Genomic DNA, 24,926 nt, shown 5'->3' on the forward strand with positions numbered 1-24,926 from the left:
CAGTAGTTTTCTTGAAGTTCTCGAGGATCTTACGCCAGTGCACTTTTAGAGGCCGGAACACAGCAACATCGAGAGGTTGTGTCAAGTGCGTGGAGTTAGGTGGTAAGAGAAGAAAGGAGATATTATGTTTCTCACATGACTCAATAACACTGGGTGATACATGGCTTGCCAAGTTGTCTCCTATAATGACAACTCTACCTGTCTTGCGTTTAGCATAGGGGAGGATAATTTTGTGGAACCAGTCATCGAATGAACACGAGTCGAACCATCCACTGGGGGACCTATTGTATAGTGTTCCAGGAGGGCCTCTTTCAGTCCATGTATCGTAAAGATGGATAGCTTTATACACCACATACTGAGGGAGTAACACACCAGATGCAGTTCCAGAGAACATAATAGATATTGAGGATTTTGTTGAGTTCATGATTCTCTCTGGATATTTAGTGCCCCGCCTCACTATGACTTTCTTTTTACCTGGATCATCAGTAAGATTGGTCTCATCAAAATTTATTATGTTCTCTGGAGGCACACCTTCTAGTGATTTTTTCAGGTTACTGTAGAACTCGGCTAGCATGGCTCTTGTCACTCTGGCTCTGTCAGTCTTTATATTCTGGGACAATCGTCTACTAAGGGTTTGTTTGTGGCGCTTGAAGAAGGAATGGGCCCATTTAACACCAGGTACATTGTTACTGAATCGTGACACAACAACCCCTCGTTTGTCTAAATATGCTTTCACTAACATCCTCAAGTCCAAATTGTCGAGTGGGAATCCCCATTCTGCCAATGTGAGGATTCCCTGACACACCAGTAACTCTTCATCATGGCTTAATGAAGTATTATGTCCCACTTGTTTTGCAATGTTTTTGTGTCAGGTAATCATGTAATGTGCTCTTTTTTAATTTATATTTTTCAGCTGCTTTGCGCACACTCATGTTCTTGTTATTTATGTCATCTTTAGCCTTTTCCTGGGCACTTTTGGACACTACTTGTGTAGGCTCTTTTCCTCTTTATAGGAGCTTTCGCTGTTTTAGCCATGTTTTTCTGTTTATATAATTAGCATCACTTTACCATTAATATTATTGTCTGTCCGAAGTTTGGACTTTATTTGGCTCAAATAATTTGTCTGTCCGAAGTTAGGAATTTTTTCTGCAAAATAAAGAAGTATTCATTAAAGCAGGCATAGCAAGATTATCCATGCATATATTTTGAAACAGTTTACTTCCCAGTACTTACAGCACTTTTCTACATATAATTGTACTGTTCACTTTTTTACAATTGAAACTGTTCTGTGTGAACAAAGTTTTGCAGGGTAAGAAAATTCAGTTATTTTTTCCAATGGATTCACGAATTTTTTTCACCCACACATATTCAAGCTAGTTTAATAGGATTAATACATAATAGTCTTAGAGGATTACCCTACCTACCCACATCATTATTTTTTGCAAATATCGCACTCTCTTCCAATAAACTTGAATTATTACATTTTTTTGCGAAATGTCCGAAGTTTGGACGCCGTCCGAAGTTATGGCGTTTTACGGTATAAGAGAGCCAACTGGGAGGCCTTCACAGCTGAAACAGAACAAACTTTGAAACATTAAACAGTACATCCATCGCAAACATCAACACCGCTGTGCACACATCCAATACAATTATTCAAAATACAGACAAAAGACATCCCTAGAGGCAACAGAAAGAGACACAACCTGAACTTCACACCAGAAATTCAAGGCCTCATCAGTCAACAGAACACACTATGTCACTCCCCAACACCTCATACACAAGACACCATACAACAAATACAAGAACTCAACACTCAGATAACCAGTAAAATATCAGAGGAGCAAACACTAAATTGGAATAATTATCTCCAACAGTTGATCACAAAACAAGCACCAGAAACCTCTACAAAACACTAAACAGCATCACGCTCTGCAGTAGCAACACTACACAATCACACGCTGCCATCATAACAACAGACACCATATCCTCAAAAACACAACAAGCAAACACTCTCATCAGTCACTTTTCACGTGTCAGCCATTTAAACCCCCTCGCGACCACTAGCATGTCATTCAACACAAGGACAGTTCCCCACAGACCCAGACTTCGGACTTTTCACCTACAACCAGATGAAGCACATCATTAGCAGCCTTAGGCACTCATCTGCCTGTGGACCAGACAACATAAGCAACATACACCTTAACCCGCCGCATGCCAGCTATTTTTAGCCCTATGGGTTGCCTCTGTGCCAGCCATTGTTTGACCTTTTTTTATTGGCTAAAATGATAGATTTTGATGTGAAAACAACAAATTTCACCTTTAAAATTCTTACTGAAGCTCGGAAATAGGTTTTATTGAGTCGTGCATACTCGTATACAGGAATATCCGCTCTCTCATGCTCACCACGTAGCTGAGAGAGCCGTTTTCTGTGTAAGGTACACTCAGGTATTTATGCTGGGAAGGTATAGCAATGTTCAGTATGCTTTTCTGATTACTTACTACTTCAACATCTATCACAATTTGCGTGTCTTTCTCACTGTGAATACATTACACTTACTTGAAGGTAGGTACAACGTGACTTCATTATGTACAGTTCAGGCACTTACAAGAAAGTATTTACAACTTGACTTCACTATATACTCCTTACACTTACAAGAAAATATTTACAACTTACATTTATGTGAAAATATTTACAAAATGCCTTCACTATGCACTGCACTGGGTGAGGCACACAGGCAGAGTGAGGCAGAGCGAGCACAAGGGGGGAGTGAGTGAGTGTATGGCCTTGACAGTCTGGGGATGGTAGAGGAACAGTTACCATACATGCCTGCCAATTTTTACCTGTGAATCTTGAAAAATGTGGCCACAGTGAAGTTTTTTATTATAAACAGTTTTAAAACGGCACTGGCACTGGCCGCGGAATTATGACAGACCGTTTTACAACGGCACTGGCACTGGCCGCGGAATTATGACAGACCGTTTTAAAACGGCACTGGCATGCGGCGGGTTAAACCTCTTGGACCACAAGGCATACAAGCACTTAACCAACATATCAGACTACAGCTATTCACACAACCTAATGCCCACCGTCTGAAAGCATGGCACGATCATTAAACCCAACAAAGACCCCACATTACCTTCCTCACACCGCCCTATTACACTCCTCTGTACCCTCTCCAAGATCACTGAACGACTGGTATCACAACCAGCTACACTTCCTATCCCCCTAGCCCCATCACAACATGGTTTTAGGCCACTACACTCCACAAACACTCTTCTTGCAAACCTTACACAGAGAGTTTTTGATGGCATGAATTCAGCTAGGCCACCACACAGAACACTCTTAAGCACACTAGACATTGGCAAAGCTTTTGATGCCATCCCCTGCCACAACATCACAAACAAAATATTCAACACAAACATGCACTATAACACAGAAAGATGGCTGTCAAACTATTGAGCAGGCAGATATGCACATGTAATATTTGACAGTCATCGAACATCAGAAACTTCACAAATGGCGTCCCCCAAGGATCTGTTCTGTCTCCTACTCACTTTAACCTATACATGCACAACATACCCACACCCCACACACCACAAATACATGTAGTTTAGTTTCCTATGTGGATGACATAACACTTACATGTACACATCAAAATGCAAATATAGCCGCACACATCCTCCAACCTTAGCTTAACACACTATACAAATGGTTCACCACAAACAGGTTCAAAATAGCCCCAGCCAAATCTACAGTGATGCTTCTCACAAAATGGACAGCAGAACACAGTCACATTCTACACTTCACCACACACACACACACACACACACACACACACACACACACACACACACACACACACACACACACACACACACACACACACACACACACACACACACACACACACACACACAAAATCCTTGGTGTAATATGCAATACATCAGTGTCATTTAAACAACACATCACAAACATTAAAAATAAATTAACACCAAGACTCAACGCCTTTAGGTCACTTGCCCATACAACATTTGGACACAATGAAGTAACCACCACCACATTATACAAACAGTATATACGTTCAGTGATGAATTATGCAAGCCTTGCTTGGGCTTCTAACCTCACTAAAACACACTACAATATTCTGCAGACCATACAGAACAAGGCCCTAAAAATAATCAGTCTTCACAGCTGCTACACCCACAGACCACCTACACCAAGAAACCAAAGTCCTCAAAGTCAAGGATCATCTAGACATGAGAGGCACCCAAATTCTCGCTGTAGCCCCCACAAATCCACGCCTTCCACTACACTACATGGCAGCATATCCACACACACCAAGGAACATCAAAACAACACCCAGCACATGATATCATACACAAATACTGTCATCCCTCCCCCCCCTCGCCTGCCTCAAACCAGCTTTCAGAAACATGTTTTCATTCATTCATCATCCAGAACATATTAATACTCAAATCTCTCGCCGCTCCATTCAGTCACTTAAAGACAACACATTGCTGCATGCATGGCTTCCTGATATCCACCCTTCTGAATCCCGTCTCCCTTGTGAGGACAGGGTCCACCTGGCCAGGCTGAATGTGGGCATCATCCAGCCCTCTTGAGCTATCAGAAAAGGCTGGATGACTCCGTTGCTGACACCTGTCCAGGATACAACACAGCACCCCATATTGTTAGGCACATTATGGAAGCCTGCATTGCACACAATTACCTGCACCAACAAAACAACATACACCCCTTGAGAGCTCTGTGGGAAACCCCAGTCTCGGCCGTGGCCATGCTTAGGGTCTTGGGGCTGTTCGGCCAGACTGCCTAGGGAACAACTACCAATACTACTACCTTGACTAAATTTAATTGTAGCCTTTACTAGCAACCAATGCATCTCAGTTAGAAAGGTGGTGGTCAGGGTTCATGGGGAGTGACCAAAGCTAAGCCTTGTTTCTCTATTCAACACAGACTGAACCTTCTTTAATAGATTGCTAGGGAGGCCAGTCCATAAAGAATTACAGTAATCGACACGAGAGAAGACCATAACATGGACTGGTGTTAAGAAGCATTGTTTATTCAGTAGCTGTCTCACAAAGCATAGGTTTCAGAGATGTGTAGATTATAACCTCCGACAACTTCCCTTTTTTTTTTTTTTTTTTTTTTTTTTTTTTTTATTATAATGCAAGGAAAAGGAACCAAAGGCCAGGAGCCTGTAAGATTCTTCCATTAAAAAAAAAAAAAAAAACGAGATGACAAGAGAACCAAATTCAAAATCTGTTCATTTCGAGATGCCTGGACTCACTGTGTTTGAAAAACTGGAGATCATATGCAGTAGGAAATAAAGACAGAGGGAGACAGTTCTAGAGTTGGCCTGTTGCCAGCATGAAAGAATAGGAGTAACATTTAACTTTTGCATTAGAGAATTGGACAAAAAAAGGGATGAGTTTCTTGCAAGACGGTTGCAATAGAGAATTGGACAAAAAAAAGGGATGAGAGTTTCTTGGAAGACGGATGCTGCGCACCCACTGTAATGGTGAAGGGATGCAAGCAGACAGTTCAGAGGAGCAGTGACAGTTGCAGTAGCAAAGAGATAAAAATGCAACAGTGCAGCAAAGAGACTGAGTTTTAAGGGAGCCAGTAAGAAGAGGAGAGTTTAGAAGACAGAATGCCTTTGACTCCACCTTGTTGAGGACAGCTGTATATGGGGAGCCTCCCCACACGTGAGAGTTGTACTTTCACAATGCTGGCAAAGTGCAAATGGGGAAGGAGTCTGTAGTAATAGTGAGGTATAGTAAGTCCTCCTTATAGGTAACCTCGTATGTCATCATGTTCAGAAAAACTTCCAATTAATCTCCACTACCATTAGAATCAGTTTCCGTGTTTTTTGAAACTCATCCCGTACAAAAAATGAGGACTGTTAGTATATGAAAGTTGAAGCATTGTCATGGCTATGTTTGTGTATGGTATTGTCAACATACATCATGTGTTTGAACCAACTTGGTGCAAAGATATTTTGGCATATAATTCAACATTTTGTCATCACATGAAATGTCCACAACAGTTTTGGTTTCAAACCGTAGTCTTAGGGCAAACATAGAACATGAGACAAGACACTACTACTGAGCCACCTTTTGCTTCATAGGATTACTTACTGGTTATTCTACATATTTTATTAATAAATCAGAGGATTATATTAATATTAAAGAGAATGCCCTCCCCCCCTTTTTTCCAGTTTGATGAGAGTGTGCGCATCTGGGATGTCAAAACTGGCAAATGTCTAAAAACCCTTCCTGCCCACTCAGACCCAGTAAGTGCTGTCAACTTCAACAGAGACGGCACCCTCATTGTCTCCAGTAGTTACGATGGACTCTGGTAAGTTGTACAACAACTTCCTGCAATCCCATACATGATATAATAGAACCTGATTACTGGCCGTGTACAGTAGTTGTGAAAGGGCTTACACTACTGTAAAAGTAACATGTTTTATTTGATTCCTGGTGATGTGTAGTGTCAGAAAAAATGATGCATGGGAAGATAGTAAGACAGTAATCAGTTTTCTGTTTTTCCTTGGCTTTCTGTCATGGGAGAGACCATATGTACGGTAAGGTCCCAGGTTACATCACTTGTCTTATGTTAACTTGAGGTTACAACAGTCCGCTACAAGGAAATATGACAAAATGAAAAAAATTAAGAAATAAACGTAAAGCGCAGGTTTTAACCCCTAACCACTGGGTGTTGGTGTGGACTGACGCAAAAGAGGAGGCTGTAGGCCACCAGCTGTCGGTAGGTACCACAATTGTTTTTGCGTCTCAGTTTGAAGTGGCCACCACTTGATCTCATCACCAAAAGTTCAGGAGTGACTCCTCCCATCTGAGGCAAGCATACCTCAGTTGTCTCTGTGAATTTACCAGGTGTAGGACGACTTTTTTTAAACCTCTTGTTTGGATTTCATTCCCACCTCACATGGGCATCTTGCCTTATCCACCCCTGCCAAACTTGTTTCCAGGGATACTAGGAAAGGGCATGCCTTGGATGCCACTTTGTCTAATTTATCTAGTAATGGAGAAATTATGATGTTGAGAGCAAAGCCAAAATCGGGGCTGCGTGCAAACGCACGAACATATCCTGCTTCGCGCCCAAAAATGACTTCTTTTCATCATGTCCTTGCTCATCAGCACAACAACGTACAGACATGGGGATACTTTCTTTTGCAAGAAGAGTTGATGAGTAATATGATCTTTAAGTTGTTTCCATAACCTCTTTAGTTTCCTGATACGGGTATACTTTGATATACAATACCTTTAGATGCGATCTATCTATCAATCTATTGCCAGACGCCATAGATGCGATACTCCAGCTTAATGAGGGGGGTAGAAATACCACCATACCCCACCTAATGATGGCCAAACCTTAGTTTAACGATGGGTTTTGATTTTTTAAAACCGATTTTGATGATATTTTAGACTGAAATTGTATGTTCAGGTTGATTTGTAAACCATTTTTAGACTTAGATTAATGTGTTTTAGCCATAGGTGGGGTGAATATTGTCATTTTGGGGTATAGTTAACTAAGCCTGATTTTTTCCAGACTAATATTTAATGATTTTCAGACTCATTTGTTGGTTTTAGTAAGTTACTGACAGGTTTTAGGCTCAGGTTAGCTTCTTTTACAGCTGTTAGACCATTTAGATTGGCTTTAAACTTGTTTTTGAGCTCATTTGGGTGGGTTTAGGACTTGGTTGGAGGGGAAAACCAAGGCAGAAAAACACATCCCTATACTTTACAAGTTAAATCTACCCCGATATACGATACCCCACCTAATGATGGGTTTTTACTTAACCAATTGCATCGTTAAACCGGGGTATACCTGTATGACGGTTTGAAAACAGGCTACTTTCGGAAAAATGCCCATTGTGAAAGAATGACTGCTCTTTAAATGGCCTGGCGTATAGGGGTTAAAGTGTTGCCGTCTGCTGCGAGATGTCTTTCGTGCTTTCCCACCTCACGCATGACTGCCATCAGTCAGTCTGAGTCTCGCCGCTACCACCTTCTGATATGCTGTGACCTTGATTATTGTGTTTCCTTTTTGCAATTCTGATTCAGTGATGCATAAGAGAAAGCTTCCAAGAGACAATAATGATTCCAAGAGACTAAAGATCATTGCTTTACATGAAAAAGTGGACATTATTAAGCGTAATGAGAAGGGAGACAAAACTTCAGCAATCGGGTGTGCATTGGGGCTGTAATCTACAGTAAAGTTTATTGTTTAATTGAGTAACAAAATTGCTTGGGCACGTTAGTGTTAAGGAATAAAATGTGTGTTGGCGGTGCATGAGACGATGGAAGAGTAAGGAAGTGGTGGCCTGACTCAGCTGCCACTGCTGTTGCCATGATAGCGACAACACGTGCTGGTACCACCACAACCGTCATGCTTTAGAGGCTCTTGAGGAGTGACTTGGTGGACCTGGAGTGCAACACATTATTCAATGAAATTTATAAGTTCAGAAGTTTGTGCTTCATACACATACCTGTTATCGTAAGAGTACAGGCAAACCCTGGTTTAATGATGCAGTTGGTTAAGTAAAAACCCATCGCTAGGCAGGGTATCACACATCGGGGATGATTTAACATGTAAAAGTATAGGGATGTGTTTTTGAGCCAAACAGGTCCTAAACCCACTCAGATGAGTCCAAAAAAAAGTTTAAAGCCAATCTAAATGGCCTACCAGCTGTAAAAGAAGCTAACCTAAGCCTGACACCTGTAAATAACTCACTAGCCCCAACATGTGCAGTCCCCTTACCAGACATGATCACACTTATTTAGGCTGAAATTCACGCAAAATCACACACCACATATGATCAGTATCACTGTCCTACTCATGGCACTGCTGGGACACAGTTATGAATCCCTGCGATAGCAGCTTGCTTAATGTTGGTAATGCAACACGATTTGGGGTAGGCGAGCGTAAGGGAGTCCCTCACTCAGAGACGGCTAGTGCGAGAAGAATGATGTGGGCACGTGTGGGGTGAGCGATGGGTGCGGGGGTTGTTCGAGCAATTTTGCACATCCTGGCAGACGGGCAGGCTCAGCTGGCTGTGGAAAAGTGTGTGATTCAAACTTTTGGCCCGTCACTCCCAGACGAAACATCAGAGGACCTATCGTTAGACCAGGGCTCGGCCATCGTTAGGCAGGGTAGGGTGGTATTTCTACTCCCACTATTAATCCTGGGTATAGCATAAAGGGGTATTGTATATCAGGGTTTTGCCTGTATCTACAGTATACGATGTATGGATGAAAAGTCCACACATGCGTTGACATAACCTATGCATTGACGTAAGGTATAAATGTACAGTACTATGTACAGTCAGAAACTCGAGTTACATACAAAATCAGCTTACTTCACGTCTCAGGAACAGAACTCTGATATAACCTGGGACCTTACTGTATTTATATTGCATCACTAAGTGGTACTGTAACTTGGGGTGACTTGGGACTTGTGATGTAATTTATGATATTGATTATTATTTTTATGATCATCATCATCATCATCATCATTTTTTTTTTCCCACCTTGAGATGGAGTGATTTCAGATGCATCAGTTTCCCAGTTATGATTATTTTATATGCTGTTAAGCTGATTTTCCCAACATGTCTTGAACCGACTTTAATTTAAATGCCATACACTTCCAAGGTTGCAGTTAAATTAGGTTCCTTTATATTTGTAGAACAGGGAAATGTGAGGTCTACCCAATACGTTTCGACGCTACAAGCTTGAAACTTGGCTTTATTGCATGTTATATAAAGTCTTACAAGAAAATTTTATATACTGTATTTCGCGGCATGTAAGACGCAGCATTGTGAAAGATGCACCCTAATTCTGGCAGCATGGTCGCAAAATTGTGTGAGAGAATCCTGAAAGACAGATGGATAAAATATCTGGAAGAGATGAATATTTTGGCTAAATGTCAGTTTGGATTCAGAAGTGGAAGGTCATGTGTTTCTAACTTGTTGAGCTTTTACTTAAGAGTGATTGACGTGGTACAGGAGAGAGATGGTTGGGTGGATTGTGTGTACTTAGACTTAGAGAAGGCCTTTGACAAGGTACCTCATAAGAGACTAATGTGGAAACTAGAATATATAGGAGGAGTGAAGGGGAAACTTCTGGAATGGATGAGAGACTTTTTGAGAGACAGACAAATGAGGACAGTAATGAAGGATAGGATGTCTGGATGGAGGGAAGTAACAAGTGGAGTTCCTCAGGGCTCGGTGTTGGCGCCAGTACAGTAATGTTCCTGATTTACGTAAATAATATGGTAGATGGAGTGAACAGTTATGCAAGTCTGTTTGCTGATGATGTAAAGATCTTGAGGAAGGTAGAGGTTGAGGAGGATTGTAAAATACTGCAGGAGGATTTGGATAGGATACACAATTGGAGCCGGACGTGGGAAATGAAATTTAATGTAAAGAAATGTGAAATATTGGAAATGGGTAAAAGTACCAGGAGGCCATCACTGAATTATTTGTTGGGTAATGAATTAATCACAAAAAGGAGAGAAGAGAAAGATTTGGGAGTGCTGGTCCAAGATAGTTTGTCACCAGAAAAACACATTAACAAGATAGTTGGAGAGACTTATAAACTCTTGACTAACATAAGAGTAGCATTTCATTATATGGATGAGGAGATGATGAAAAAATTGATAGTGGCCATGATCCGCCCCAGGTTAGAATATGCAGTGGTAATGTGGTCTCCACACAAAAAGAAAGATATAAACAAGATTGAGAGAATACAAAGAACAGCAACCAAGATGGTCCCCAGTCTGACAGACCTGTCATACAGAGAGAGGCTGGAAAAACTGGATTTGCCTTCCTTAGAGGAAAGGAGAAAGAGGGGAGACATGATTGCAGTGTTCAGGACCATGATGGGAGTAGATAAAATTGACAAAGAAGATCTGTTTGTATGGGATAAGAGAGTAACAAGAGGACACGGAATGAAATTGAAAAAGTCAAGCTGCTTGAAGGATATCAAGAAATATAGCTTTCCTTACAGAAGTATAGACTTATGGAATAGCCTGGACAAAGAGATCGTCCAGTCTAAAAACTTAAACGAGTTTAAAGCTAAATTTGACTTATTGAGAAACAGCGACGGAAACCCACGAGCATAGTACATTCCGTGTATATCACAATTAGGTATATTTGGTAAATACTTAAATATTTAGAACGACTTAGACAAAGAGGTGGTGCATGAGAAAAACATTCATGTGTGTAAAGGTAGACTTGATAAATGTGGATATGGAGACAGGACAACACGAGCATTGCTCAATTCCTGTATACTACAAATAGGTAAATACACACACACACACACACATACACACATTCACACACACACACACAAAATCTTGGAGTAATTTACAATACATCAGTGTCGTTTAAACAACACATCACAAACTTTAAAGACAAATTAACGCCAAGACTCAATGCCTTTAGGTCACTTGCCCATACAACATTTGGGCACGACAAAGAAACCATCACCACATTATACAAAGAATATATATATCTTCACTGATGAATTGTGCGAGCCCTGCTTGGGCTTCTAACCTCACTAAAACACACTATAACACTCTTCAGACTATACTGAACAAGGTCCTAAAGATGATCACAGGCTGCACAGCTAGTACACCCACAGCCACCTACATCAAGAAATCAAAAGTCCTCAAAGTCAAGGGTCATCTAGACATGAGAGGCACCCAAATTATCACTGCAGCCACCACAAACCCACTCCATCCACTACGCTACATGGCAGCACATCCACACACACCAAGGAACATCAAAGCAACACCCAGCACACGATATCAATCACAAATACTGTCATCTCTCCCTCCTAGCCCACCTCAAGCCAGCTTCCAGAAGCATATCCATGCTGAAATCACTCGTCACTCCATTCAGTCACTTAAAGGCAACACACAGCTGCATGCACGGCCTCCTGATATCCACCGTTCTGAATCCTTTATCACTTGTGAGGGCAGGGTCCACCTGGCCAGGCTGAGATGTGGGCAAAATCCAGCCCGCTTGAGTTATCAGAAGAGGCTGGGTGACTCTGTCACTGATGCCTGTCCAGGATGCAACACAGCACCCCATACTATTAAGCACATTATGGAAGACTGCATTGTGCACAATCACCTGCACCAACTTGACACACACTTCTTGAGAGCTTTGTGGGAAAGCCCGGTCTCAGCCATGGCCTTCCTAAGGGACTCGGGGCTGTTCGGCCAGACTGCCTAGGAAACAACAACTACTACTACTGCTACAGTAGGCCGTGTGCTGTGTGGTTCCAGTTTGCAGTAATTACAATTTGTGCAGTAACATAAACTCTACCCTGTATCAGTCAGCATGGTAACTCCCTCAGTTAGTGCAGAAAAACTCTAATTGGAGGAACCCCTCTGCATTCAATTTGAAGGTCCCACGTAGTGACGAATTCCAACATGGCCGTCGCACCTGTGCACACTGCCTCCACCTCCTCATTCCTGTCTGATACCCACTCATCACTGTTCATGCTTCTTGGCCTCGACCTTTCTCTGCCATCTAGCATACAAAACATGCATTTCCCAGTGCCATCTTGTGCTATCACTGTTTTGTCTCCCCCACTTCTAAGTGCTTCTAGTGCCAAAGAAAAGTCATGCTGGAAAAGTCAGTCGTATGGGAACCAGAGGGAAATACTGTGCACTCCTGGTGATGGTGAGCGTGTGATGGAGGTGGCTTACCACTTCAATAATAATGAGTCAGTTGTGCCCATAGTGATAAAAAACTGAGAGAAATTAGAGCATGAAGCGCACTGAACAGGTATCAGTGATGCTTTTAAGTGGGGTTATGTGCATAATGATGTGTTACTTAAAATGGAGAAGGTGCTGTGCTGTAAAAATATGTGGGTGCCCAGCATGAAGCTAATACAACAGTGGATAAATGTGATTTGTAAGAAGACACTGGAAATCTACGACAAGGCGACTTAGGTGATGTGTGTGGAAACCCCACCAGTGTTTACAGCCAGCAAGAATTGGTTCCATTGCTTTAGGGTGTGCAGCGAGTTGCATCATGCCAGAGTGTGTGGTGAGGTGGCCACTGTGGACGTTGCTGGTGTCAAGGCTTTCCCTGCCTCCATCAGGAAAGTGATAGAGGAGGGCTTTTACAAAATAGACCAGGTCTTCATCATGGACAACAACTAATGTTTGGTACGCTCAGGAGGGAGTAAATAATTTTCAAGAGGGTCAGAGGGGAGGACTTTTGGAAAATTTTGGGACTTTTCCAGACTCATTTGCCCTTAAAACATGGGTTTCAGTGTATCCATTTATGCAGTTTACATTTGCACAGCAAAATGCCCAGACCCATTAACTGCATTGCATGAGGGAGGGGGGGATTGTACAGCTGGGTATGCAAACAGACAGTCTCAGACACAACCCACATACACCACACTTTACACGAATATTCACACAAATATGAGTACTGAACAGTGTGGAAAATCACAGTGAAACAAAATTGTGGGAAATTGTAAAAACATTAAACCACACAATTGCTAGTGTCACAAATTTGTAATTAAGCATTACACTATCTCATGCAGCTATCACAGTCCCTGACAATATTTCCTCACACAACAAGCCTGAACAGCCATATTCATAGAACATCACAGAAACACAGGGATCACCAACCATTAAAAAAAAAAACATATATTGAGACTGAACACAACAGGCACACCTTTTCATCTTAATCAAAGAGAAATATTATATAATCAAAAGCAGCAGGTGGAGACAACATGAGTATTTAACCAAAACTCTTAGGACCACAAGGCATCAATATGCAGTAGTTGGTACATTAGTTATTTGAGCACAGTCAAATCCCTATTATCTGAAAACCTGGCAAAATTATCATCTCAAAACCCAACAAACACCTACCAGGGTTCCTGCTGTTGACTTCTTGTACATCTTTGCCCTTCCAGAGTGACAGAAAAACTAATCTTACACATCATGAATATTTGCATCTGATTCTCCAGCGGATACACAGATTCCTCCACCAGAACAGCACTCTGCATACAGGCATCACACAGCAAACTTTTAATGGGATGAAGTTATTACACAGAACACTGCCAGTGATGAAAGACATAATATTTTAATGGCATCCCACATTTCCCCTTCACAAACAAATTACTAGACATAAATATCCTAAAATCATTGCAAACAACTCGATTACCAGCTTCTAAGAAGACAAGGTGTACATTAGGTTTAACCGCTTAAGCCCTAGGATGTCTTGAGTATTGTGTACTAGCAGGGGAGGAACACCTCTACATGGTGGTATGGACATAGTTGGGTGGCTTTGCCGTCTGGTTATGCAGATGGGCCTCAGCTCCCTCCATTTGCCCTGGAAGGGGTATGGTAGACTGCAGGACAGGGCACCTTCAGCCTGAAGTCTACTGAATTCATATTCAGACAAACCTGGGGTTACAGCTACTATTACTACTACCACCATCTCCAAAAGTACTTTATCGAGCTCAGAAGAGACTTTTATAGTAGGAGAAGTCAAATAAAATGATTGGGTAATATTGTATGGTGATACTTTTATATTATTAGTGACGTTATAATGAATAGGTTAATGACAAAAAATAAACTAACAGAGAAACTCTCCAACCACTGTAACTCAGGGTTCTCTCTTCCTTCATACTCTGTTCAGGGGATATCCATCCTCTCCTGATCTCCAGTATTGTCACAGCTTTTGTTCTTTGAAGATTGTAATCACTATAATATCCACCAGCAGCATTGTTTAATTATGTCTGTCTTGTCTTTCAGTCGAATCTGGGACACCACATCAGGACAGTGCTTAAAAACACTCATTGATGATGATAACCCACCAGTTTCCTTTGTGAAATTTTCCCCCAATGGTAAATACATCCTTGCTGCAACCTTAGACAACACACTGAAGCTCTGGGACTATAGCAAGGGCAAGTGCTTGAAAACTTATACAGGCCACAAAAATGAAAAGTATTGCATCTTTGCCAATTTCTCAGTAACAGGAGGAAAGGTGAGTATCAGTAATGATGTTCAGTATTTTGGCTGTAAATACTTTATTTTTTCCCTCCAGGTTATCATCTTACACTTACCATTTTATTCTGGGGCCTTACACATAATGCTAGTGTAGTTACATAATAGGGTACTGTATTATGGTATATTATCTACCTGTGAAATAAAAAACTATTAAGTTTCTGGGATTTTAGAGGTTGGGGACAGATGGGGGAGGGTGACTGTGTACTGTTATGTTGGTAGGTTAGACAGAAGCCTATAAAACAGTTACAAGAAGTTACAAGGAAATTTTACCGTCTCAAAGACCCTGTGGTTCGTCAAGGAGATACTTCGAATTTGCTTCGGAATGCATACCCACAACACTCTCATTCTAGTGTGTGTAAGATCCTATCAAGGTTTCTTTTAAACAACTTTATTGTAGTGTTATAACTACAGCCATGGGTAGTCTGTTCCAGGTGGAGCAGGTATTACATTAAAAGTGGGTGTATATGTGTCAGTATGGTGGTGACATGTGACTTCCTTCATTCTCCCACCCTCCACCATCACTTTGCCAGTTGCAGTCAATAAGATATCATAGAAAATAGTGTATGTATATATCCATCCATACATCATCCAATCCTATTTTGCCCCATGAGGAACGTAGGAGCCCTGGGCAAGGCATGTTGGTCCTGACATTCAAGATGAGAGTGACCAGCCTCACTCATCCCTGAGTGGCATTACATGAGCAATAAACCCCAACCACCCCTTGGATAAAAACCTTCACCGGCTCAATCCGATTGGAGTGCTGTAATTACTGACTAAATGACCAGGTGCCAAAATTTGGTTATATGGTTACCACCCAGCATAATAAATGGTTTCCTGGTGTACAGGAAACCATTTGGCTTGTCACTCAGTGTAGAGTCATGTACAGGCAGAAGGAAGAGGAAATAATGAAGGAAAGACAGAAGAGGGAGTGTAAGGTCACCCGTAGGCGGAAAGACTGAAGGAAAGAAAGACAGAAGAGGATAGAAGGAAAGAAGGATGTAGGAGAGGAAAGGGCAGACACCTGAGAGCAGCACTAAATCGAGTGAGTGGATGGTGAACGCCCCCACCTATATACAGTACTGTGTATATATATGTATAAATGAGGTCCCACGTGCAAGAGTATACCCATGCACCACCTTGTCGAGAATTGAGATAATGCTATCCCACAGTCCCTCAGAGTACAGTGCTCGTCAGAAGTATCGAGTGCCTATGGCTGGGCGCGCAGTACTTTTGGCGAAAAAAGAATCACCCGTTTTTAGTGCTAAAAATTGAGCCAGATGTTTGGGGCGCTAGCATGACGTCACGGGAGCTTGAGGCCTTACTGCGCGCTGGTTGGCTCCCGCCTCAGTTGCCTACGGACTGCGTGAGAGAGAGGAACTCCGCCACATCTCCTTCTCTTCTTTCGCCATTTTTTACCTAGTGTCCTGCAGTGTTTTGGCTTTCGCCACTGTTATGGCCCCTACCCGTGAACTTTCAAGGGAAATCATATCCCAGATCATTGCTCTAAAGGAGGCAGGCCACCCCACGAAGGAAATTAGTGAATTGGTTGGTGTGGCTCGATCGACAGTGCGTAGGTGGTGTGCCCGTTTTCGAGTGGAAATAGTGGTGACATTCCCACAAAGAACCACGGTCTGGTAGGCCCAGGAAAACTTCCCCGAGGTCTGTTAATGTTTTAAAACGTGCAGTGGAGTCTAATCCTCGTGTGAGTGCAAGGAAAATTAAGGAGAGCAACCCGGAAGAGTTTGGTGAGGTTTCTGTGCACACGGTGTCTCGAAGAGTCCATGAACTTGGTTACACAAGTCACAGGCCTGTGAGAAAGCCTCTTCTTACACGTTACCAGCGACTTCGTAGGCTTGCCTTTGCTAACAAGTACCTTAACTGGGGTGAGGACCAATGGTTGTCAGTGTTGTGGTCTGATGAGGCAATGTTTAGTGTTACCTGTAATCGAGGAGCACGGGTGTACTGGCGCAAAGGTAGTGACCCGCGTGACCCCCGTTGCATGGAGAGCACAGTTAAACACCCTGATTCACTCATGGTATGGGGTTGTTTCTCTGGTAAAGGTTTGGGGAAGCTTGTTGTGCTTCCCAAGAACTGCAGAGTGAATCAGGACATTTATCTTGAGCTTCTTTGTGATCGTTTACCTGAGTCCTTCGAGCTCACAGGTGCACAAGTGTTGCTGCAGGACGGTGCACCTGCTCATGAAGCCAAATCGATTGCCAGTGGGCTTCGTGACTGTAAGGTATCATTCATGAATAACTGGCCAGGCAATAGCCATGACCTCAACTCGATAGAAAACCTCTGGTACCTTGTAAAGAAGAATCTCCAAGGGAAGGACGGGAGCTCTCTGCCTAAGCTGGAAGCAGCCATTCGTGACTCCTGGGACAAAATATACCACTCCAGCACCTCAGGAACCTCGCCCATTCACTTCCACGACGTCTCAGGTCCGTGAAGAAGCATAAAGGATACCCTACCAAGCATTAAAGGTAAATAAAATGCATTATTTATATGTTTTTTCAATGTTGAAAGGTTTGTTTCGTAGGAGGGATGCAGGGCGCTCGATACCTCTGACGAGCACTGTATGTACTTTCATGTGGACTTGGTGGATGTCAATGCTGGGAACGCTACTCATAAAAAGTAGTGGCGCTCCCATTCCCGTTACTAGCTCAAAAAAGTATTGGCGTTACTGGTTTTGCTACTTGATACGAAATGTAGCGGCGCTACCGCTACTTTGGATAAAAAAGGTACATGAAGGAAAGGTTAACAAAAATCTGTGATATAACAATACACTATATACTGTTTTAATAGTATTAGTCAGTCTGAGTGGTTATGTTGTGTACCAGTAATGTCAGTATATACTTATTAAAAAAAAAAAAAAAATCATATACATGTCAGTGACACTTTTATGAAGCTTAGAGCCGAAAGTACAGGAAAAAGCTATTTATTGTATAATGTTACAAATGTTCTTTTACATTGTTACCTAATATACCTACTGAAAGTAACATATGTAAATAAAAGGCAAAAAAATGTGGCTTACCACTGACACATATAGAGTTATTATATTTTTAATGACACCTATTCAAGATATGTATGAAAACGAAAGTAAAAATGAACTGGGGCTTTCTTTTAAAGGCTGTTTATACAATAGCAATGTTTTTTCCATTACTTTAAACTGAAAGTAACATACTGTTATGAAATAATAACGTATTGAGTAAGAATTAGTTTGAAAGAGAGAGTGAGGGAGAGAGCAGGAGTTGCAGTAGAGACGGGGATAGTTAGGTGTGTGTGTAATTCACCGGGTCGGTCAGGATCACTTGATGGTCGTGATCGTCAGCTTTTACCCTCCCGGAAGGGAGCTGAGAGCTCATATAGTCCAATCTAAGGGCAAGGCTGCGACCTTCACACACGCACACACCCGTCCCCTTGCTCCAGGGGGACAGTAACCACCCACTTCGTCAGTGAAACTTTTCGCAACCTGAGCGAGGCGCGAACTCCCGTCTACCAGATGGCAAGCGAGAACGCTACTACTGAGCCAGCGAGCGGTGTGTGTGTGTGTGTGTGTGTGTGTGTGTGTGTGTGTGTGTGTTAGCATTGCCTACATCTAGCTAACATCCTTATTTATCTTTACTTAATTTAAATGGTCAATAATTAACTAGCAAATTCCTGTCTAATTATTGCACATCACTATTAAATAATAATTTATAAATTACAGATGAACAAACATCATTAATTGACAGAATTGACGCAAGTATTATTTTTCGTCATTAATAAATACAACCAAACCATCGTCATATCTGTATGTACTCACCGACTCTGAACCTGTATTCATCGCTTGAGTAGCAAGGAGCGCGGTAACACATGAGTACAGCCAAAAAGTAGCGGTGCTCTCGGTTCCGCTACTGGCTACAAAAAGTAATGGCGTTACCACCATGGCTGTTAAAATAGTAGTGGCGCTATTCCCAGCTTTGGTGGATGTGATGTATGACCCAAGACATAAGGGCGAAAACTCACAGAAATAACATTGGGTTTACATCGCCACCCTTTATCAAGCGCAACCACTGTATTCATTAACCCTCCCAGACACAGTCACTCGATTCGCGTGACGTCACCTTGTATTAGCTCTGGCACAGTCACTCAAATCGCGTGGTTTGAGCACAAAAATATTCGTCAGAAAAAAACTTATAGGCCGATTTGGGTGATTTTTGGGTGCGTCATAGGGTCGCCAAAGCTCTCTCGAGGTAAGTCATTGGCAACGCTGCTTTGCCTTATCTACCTCAGCCCACTCCCTCCAACCTCAGTGTTTGTCGAGCAGTCAGGCGGTGGTGTTTGACAGCTCGTGGTTCCCTTTAAATCGTCCATAATTCTCCCCCTCTCGCCCGAGGCAAAGGCCCTATTGACTCAGTGAGATAATACATTGTATGTAAACATATAGTGACGTGATATTGTCGATGGAACATACATATATGTATTGAAAAGCAATTCTGGCTGTTAGCAATCGTTGGGCCTTGGAGCCAGACGCATGGTCAGTGTAGCGGGGTTTCGCCACTCCGCCCCCCCGTAGGCCGTATGGCGTGAGTGGAAATACGTATATAAATGAAGCCTAGGCATAAATATATATTGTGTGAAACATACTGTGGATGGCTTGGTGAAATTATGGAGCCAGCAAGCGTTACGTACGGCATGAAACAGAGTGTTGTGAAGGGGCAAACCTGAAGTCGGGAGGGGAGAATTACCGGTGTTTTAGGGCTGGAATTATTGTGATTCTGATAGTGTAAATGCGTATGGAATTGTATGAAATATACGTCAAACAAGCTGCGAGTTTCCGTGAACGAGTGTGGTGTGTGCTAAAAATAGCGTTGCCTCATACTCTCAGGGAGAAGCTGACTCACACATACACACTACATAACTCCTCATCTTCAAATCCCTGGTCTAACTGGATCAACACCCCTGGAGGAAGTGAGTTCTGCAAATTTTGTTGATATATATAATAATCTATTACCTCTCCAACTTTCAGACAAATAACCATTTTCTCCTACAGATTACACATATGAAAGAAAGTAAATCTCCACAGCAGTAACTATAGAAGAGTTATGTTTATGTGTAGTAGGTTATAACAATAGGAAAACATCCACGGAAGATGTAACAGTCTGTACAGATAGGGGGAAAAAAAGTTGGTAGCATAGTCTTCAGGCAGGTGTGCAAGGAAAAAACAGTGTGTGTAAAAGTTGGTAGCGATCAGAAGAGTAACCTCACTTTGTCGGCCAGTTACTCGAAAACTATTAGACATCGATTTCCTGTTACAACCATCATCAATACCACTAAATTCTACGTAAGATCAATACCAGAATGTAAGCCTTTGGTAGCGTTTTGGGGGGTAAAAGGTGAGAGAAATGTTTTTGTTCCTAGCGGTTGTTGTGTGACAAGCGCTCGGAGTAATAACATCATTTTGTCGGCCAGTTACTCGAAAACTATTAGACTTATCGATTTTCTGTTACAACCATCATCAATACCACTAAATTCTACGTATGATCAGTACCAAAATGTAAGCCTTTGGTGGCGTTTTGGGGGATAAAAGGCGAGGGAAATGTTTTTTTCCCTCGTGTTTGTTGTCAGTGACATTCGCTCGGAGTAATAACCTCACTTTGTCGGCCAATTACTCGAAAACTATTAGACATCGATTTTCTGTTACAACCATCATCAATACCACTAAATTCTACGTGTAATCAATACCAGAATGTAAGCCTTTGGTAGCGTTTTGGGGGGTAAAAGGCGAGGGAAATGTTTTTCCTGGCGTTTGTTATCAGTGACATTCGCTCGGAGTACTAACCTCACTTTGTCGGCCAATTACTTGAAAACTATTAGACATCGATTTTCTGTTACAACCATCATCAATACCACTAAATTCTACGTATAATCAATACCAGAATGTAAGCCTTTGGTAGCGTTTTGGGGGGTAAAAGGCGAGGGTTTTTTTCTTTTTCCTCGCGTTTGTTATCAGTGACAAGCACTCGGAGTACTAACCTCACTTTGTCGGCCAATTACTCGAAAACTATTAGACCGATTTTCTGTAACAACCATGATCTATACCACTAAATTCTACGTATGATCAATACCAAAATGTAAGCATTATGTTACGTTTTGTGCGAGAAAAGGCGGTGGAAATGAGTGTCTCTTCCCGGCTGTTATTGAAAAATGCTCGTAGTAATACTCTCTGTTTCTCGGCCAATTACTCGGAAACTATTGGACATATCAATTTCACGTTTGAACCATGATGAAGAGCAGTAAATTCTACATATGTACAATACATAACTATGTAATATTTCTGATAGGAATTCGTTGTTACGTAGACGGGAACATTGCGTACGCCTTGCGCGCATCACGAAAGTCAGTCACGCACGGAGTGCCTAGTACAGTACTTTTTTTCGATTTACTCGAGAACTATGAAGTGTATGGGGTTTGTATTTGAGATGGGGAAAGCTGGATAATTGGGGCATATTACTATGTAATAAAAACATAAGGTGCCTGGGAAAACTTTGCTCTCAGAGGTCAGTGAAATTTTTCCGAAAATGGCTTTCAGTTTTTGGCCATTTTCTCGAGAAGTATACATCGTATCTCAACCGGCTTGGTTTCGTTAGAAAGCTGATGAAATTCTCTATAAAAACTTATTAGCTCATTTTCCTGTATGATGGAAAACATTCAAACGGCGATGTTGGGAAGTGAAAACAGTTTACTCGACCATGCTTCCAGGGCTAATAACTTTTTTTGCTGGTGTTTTCCTGTGTTTTGGTCATGTTTATCAGATAGAACAAACATCGATGCATACCTGGAGATAGGTTTCATGGGAATACATGGATTTTTGGGTGGCGAAAATAAGGCAAGAATGTGTTTCATTCGCTCAAATTTGCTCAAATTTGCCGCGCGCGCGCTTCCCGGCCGGGCGGCTTCGTAGTGAAAAATCGTGAGCCAGAAAACTTACTGAAACTTACCGTGCAGGAAAGGGTTAATAAGATTATCACTGTAAAACAGCATTATTCCTAGTATTATTGGTGTTATTTTGTTTGTTATTGCATTTATTAGATGTAAAGTGTCTATTGTTCACATAAAGAAACAACAACGAGGACCAGGTGAAAAGAAAAATGCTGTGTATCGATAATTTTTTTGAAAAACTTATAAAACTTACTGTTTGTGACAATAACCAGGCAAATTCATAACCAACCACTTTACAGACATTCAACTTCATCTTACAACATAAAGGAACTCACTAGCTATTGGCCTGTGGTACTAGTTTATGCATAAAAGTAGCAGCATTGTATGCAATTATGTTGATTTTTTTTTTTTTTTTTTTTTTCCAGGTAAAAACAATAGTACCTTTGCTAAAAAGTTTTTGGATAAAGTAGAGATGTAAACGCCATTATCCTAGGTATAATAGTTTTTTTTTTTTTTTTTTTTTTTTTTTTTTTTTTTTTAAACGCCAGGTATCCCCAAAGGGCTAAGGCGTTGCCCCTGGGTAGAGGACTTTGGATTAGAGCACGTAGCATTTTATGACTGGATGCCCTTCCTGATGTCTACCAATGACCCTTGGGTGGATTCGATCCTCCGACCCTTCGATCAGAAAGGAGCGGTCTAACCCACTGATTTCTGCCACTTTTTTAAAATGGTGTTTGGGTATACTCTTGCACACGGGGCCTCATATATCTATATATATAAATATATATATATATATCATCATCATCCAATGAATGGATGAGAAATAGGGGCATGGAAGAAGTTGAGAGGCGGAAGAGAGAGTTATATGTAGAAAGAAAGAGAGAGGTGAAAAGATTAGTAAGAGAGAGTAAGAAGAGAGTGGATGAGGAATTTGGAAGGACTTTGAGTGTAAAGTGGAGGGACTGTAAGAAAATGTTCTGGAAAGAGGTGAAAAGAGTAAGACAGGGTGGAAGTGAAGTTAGCAGGGGAATGAAAGATAAAAATGGTAGATTACTAGTGGAGAAGGGAGAAAAAGTGAGCAGATGGAGAGAACACTTTAAGGAATTGTTGAACATAGAGGATGGAAGTAATGCGAGTATAAGTGGCTGGGGAATGGCTGGGAGAAGGAGGGAGGTGAGAAGACAGGAAGAAATCAGTAGGATAGAAGTTGTGGAAGCAATGAAGAAAGTTAAATCGGGGAAAGCCCCAGGAATTGATGGAGTGTGTGGTGAAATGCTGAAGCATGGGGGAGAGATAGTAGTAGAATGGATGTGGAAGATGTGCAGATTGGCCTGGGAGGAAGGTAGAGTCCCGGAGGATTGGAAGTCAGGTATAATTATTCCCTTGTACAAGGGAAAAGGGGAAAAAGAAGTGTGTAGTAATCGTAGGGGCATTTGTCTTAGTATAATAGGAAAAGTGTATGGTAGGATACTTATTGACAGAGTTAGAGAAAGAACAGAGAAATTAGTTGGAGAAGAACAGGGAGGCTTTAGGAAGGGAAGAGGTTGTGTAGATCAGATATTCATTCTTAGATCTTTAGTGGAAAAGTTTCTAGAGAGGGGAAAGAAGTTGTATGCGGCTTTCATGGATTTGGAGAAAACATATGACAGGGTGGATAGAGAAGGATTGTGGAAAGTGTTAAGAATATTTGGAGTAGATGGGAAGTTGTTGAATGCTGTGAAGAGTATGTACGATGGTGCGAAGGCTGCAGTGCGTGTGGATGGTGAAGTAAAATAGAGTAAAATCAGCATCAACACTCACAATTTGACCATCCTGCATCAATCTTACCAAGGATCTCCTGCTTCTCTTGAGTCAGTACTACTCTCTTCCTTTTCCCTGGTGGAGGGACCATTATCACCACCCTAGGAAGAGGCATGCAAGGAATAGCAAGGGCTGAAGCAGGTAGGGAACAACCACAAAAGCCACCACATGCACCACCATAACAACTGTGCGAGAGGAGCTGTTCAGGACACAGGAACTGAGAATAACCAAGGGGGTCTCTAGCAGACGCTGGGTGAACTACCCAGCCAGACAGTGCAGCGCCACCGGCTATTCCCGCCCATCTGAGTGAGAATGTTCACGCGGCCATTATTTCCACCTGGATGCAAGCATTTTGTCCGATTGAAATGGAAAATGTACGAATAATGGTTTCAGACAACCAGATCACAGTGTCTGGGTGATGGATTGTCCAGATAGTGGACATCCATATAATTAAGGGGTTGCTGTATATCACTCATAACACCAGCCATCATGTGATTCATCTTGGGTAAAACAAAAGAAAACATGATAGTCTATTAATTTTATTATTCAGGCTGTTATTGTTACTCAGGCTTAGTTACTTTTTTCAACAAGAGATGGCAGAATATCTTAGGTTAGCACACAGCTCAAATTCGAGGGAATGCAGTACAGAAAAGTTTTTTGTCAGCTGTGGACTGTAGTCACCTGACACATTCATCCATTCATCCATCATCCAATCTTACGTTGCCCCATGAGGAGCTTTGGAGCCTGGGGCTAGACAAGTTGGCCCTGACATTTAAGATGAGAGTGACCAGTCTCTCTCATCCATGAGTGGCAGTACTTGAGCAATAAACCCCAACCATCCCTTGGATATAAACCTTCACCGGCTGAATCCGATTGGAGCGCCTTACCCACTAAACCATAATTTGGTTATATGGTTACCACCCAGCATAGTAAATGGTTTCTTGGTGTACAGGAAACCATTTGGCTTGTCACTCAATGTAGAGTTACTCACAGGCAGAAGGAAGACGAAAGAATGAAGGAAAGAAAGACAGAAGAGGGAGTGTAAAGTCACCCATAGGCTGAAGGATGAGGGAAGAATGACGGATGGAAAGACAGAAGAGGATGGAAGGAAAGA

The 24,926-nt window shown here is 41.9% G+C and overlaps 2 protein-coding genes across 2 annotated transcripts in view; one reads left to right on the forward strand and one right to left on the reverse strand.

The window, feature by feature from the left end:
• Window positions 1-24,926, forward strand: part of wds (WD repeat-containing protein wds) — an 86,092-nt gene that overhangs the window by 58,346 nt on the left and 2,820 nt on the right. Inside the window, exons 6-7 of the mRNA XM_080277738.1 lie at window positions 6,240-6,379; window positions 14,834-15,065. Of these exons, the coding sequence (XP_080133864.1) occupies window positions 6,240-6,379; window positions 14,834-15,065 (372 nt within the window). The remainder of the gene's footprint in view (window positions 1-6,239; window positions 6,380-14,833; window positions 15,066-24,926) is intronic.
• Rab14 (RAS oncogene family member Rab14) overlaps window positions 1-24,926 on the reverse strand; it is a 512,826-nt gene that overhangs the window by 26,486 nt on the left and 461,414 nt on the right. The window lies entirely within an intron of this gene.

The sequence above is a fragment of the Coenobita brevimanus genome, chromosome 71 (assembly GCF_032717465.1).
Source record: "Coenobita brevimanus isolate Jiangsu-jjx chromosome 71, ASM3271746v2, whole genome shotgun sequence".
Taxonomy (NCBI): domain Eukaryota; kingdom Metazoa; phylum Arthropoda; class Malacostraca; order Decapoda; family Coenobitidae; genus Coenobita; species Coenobita brevimanus.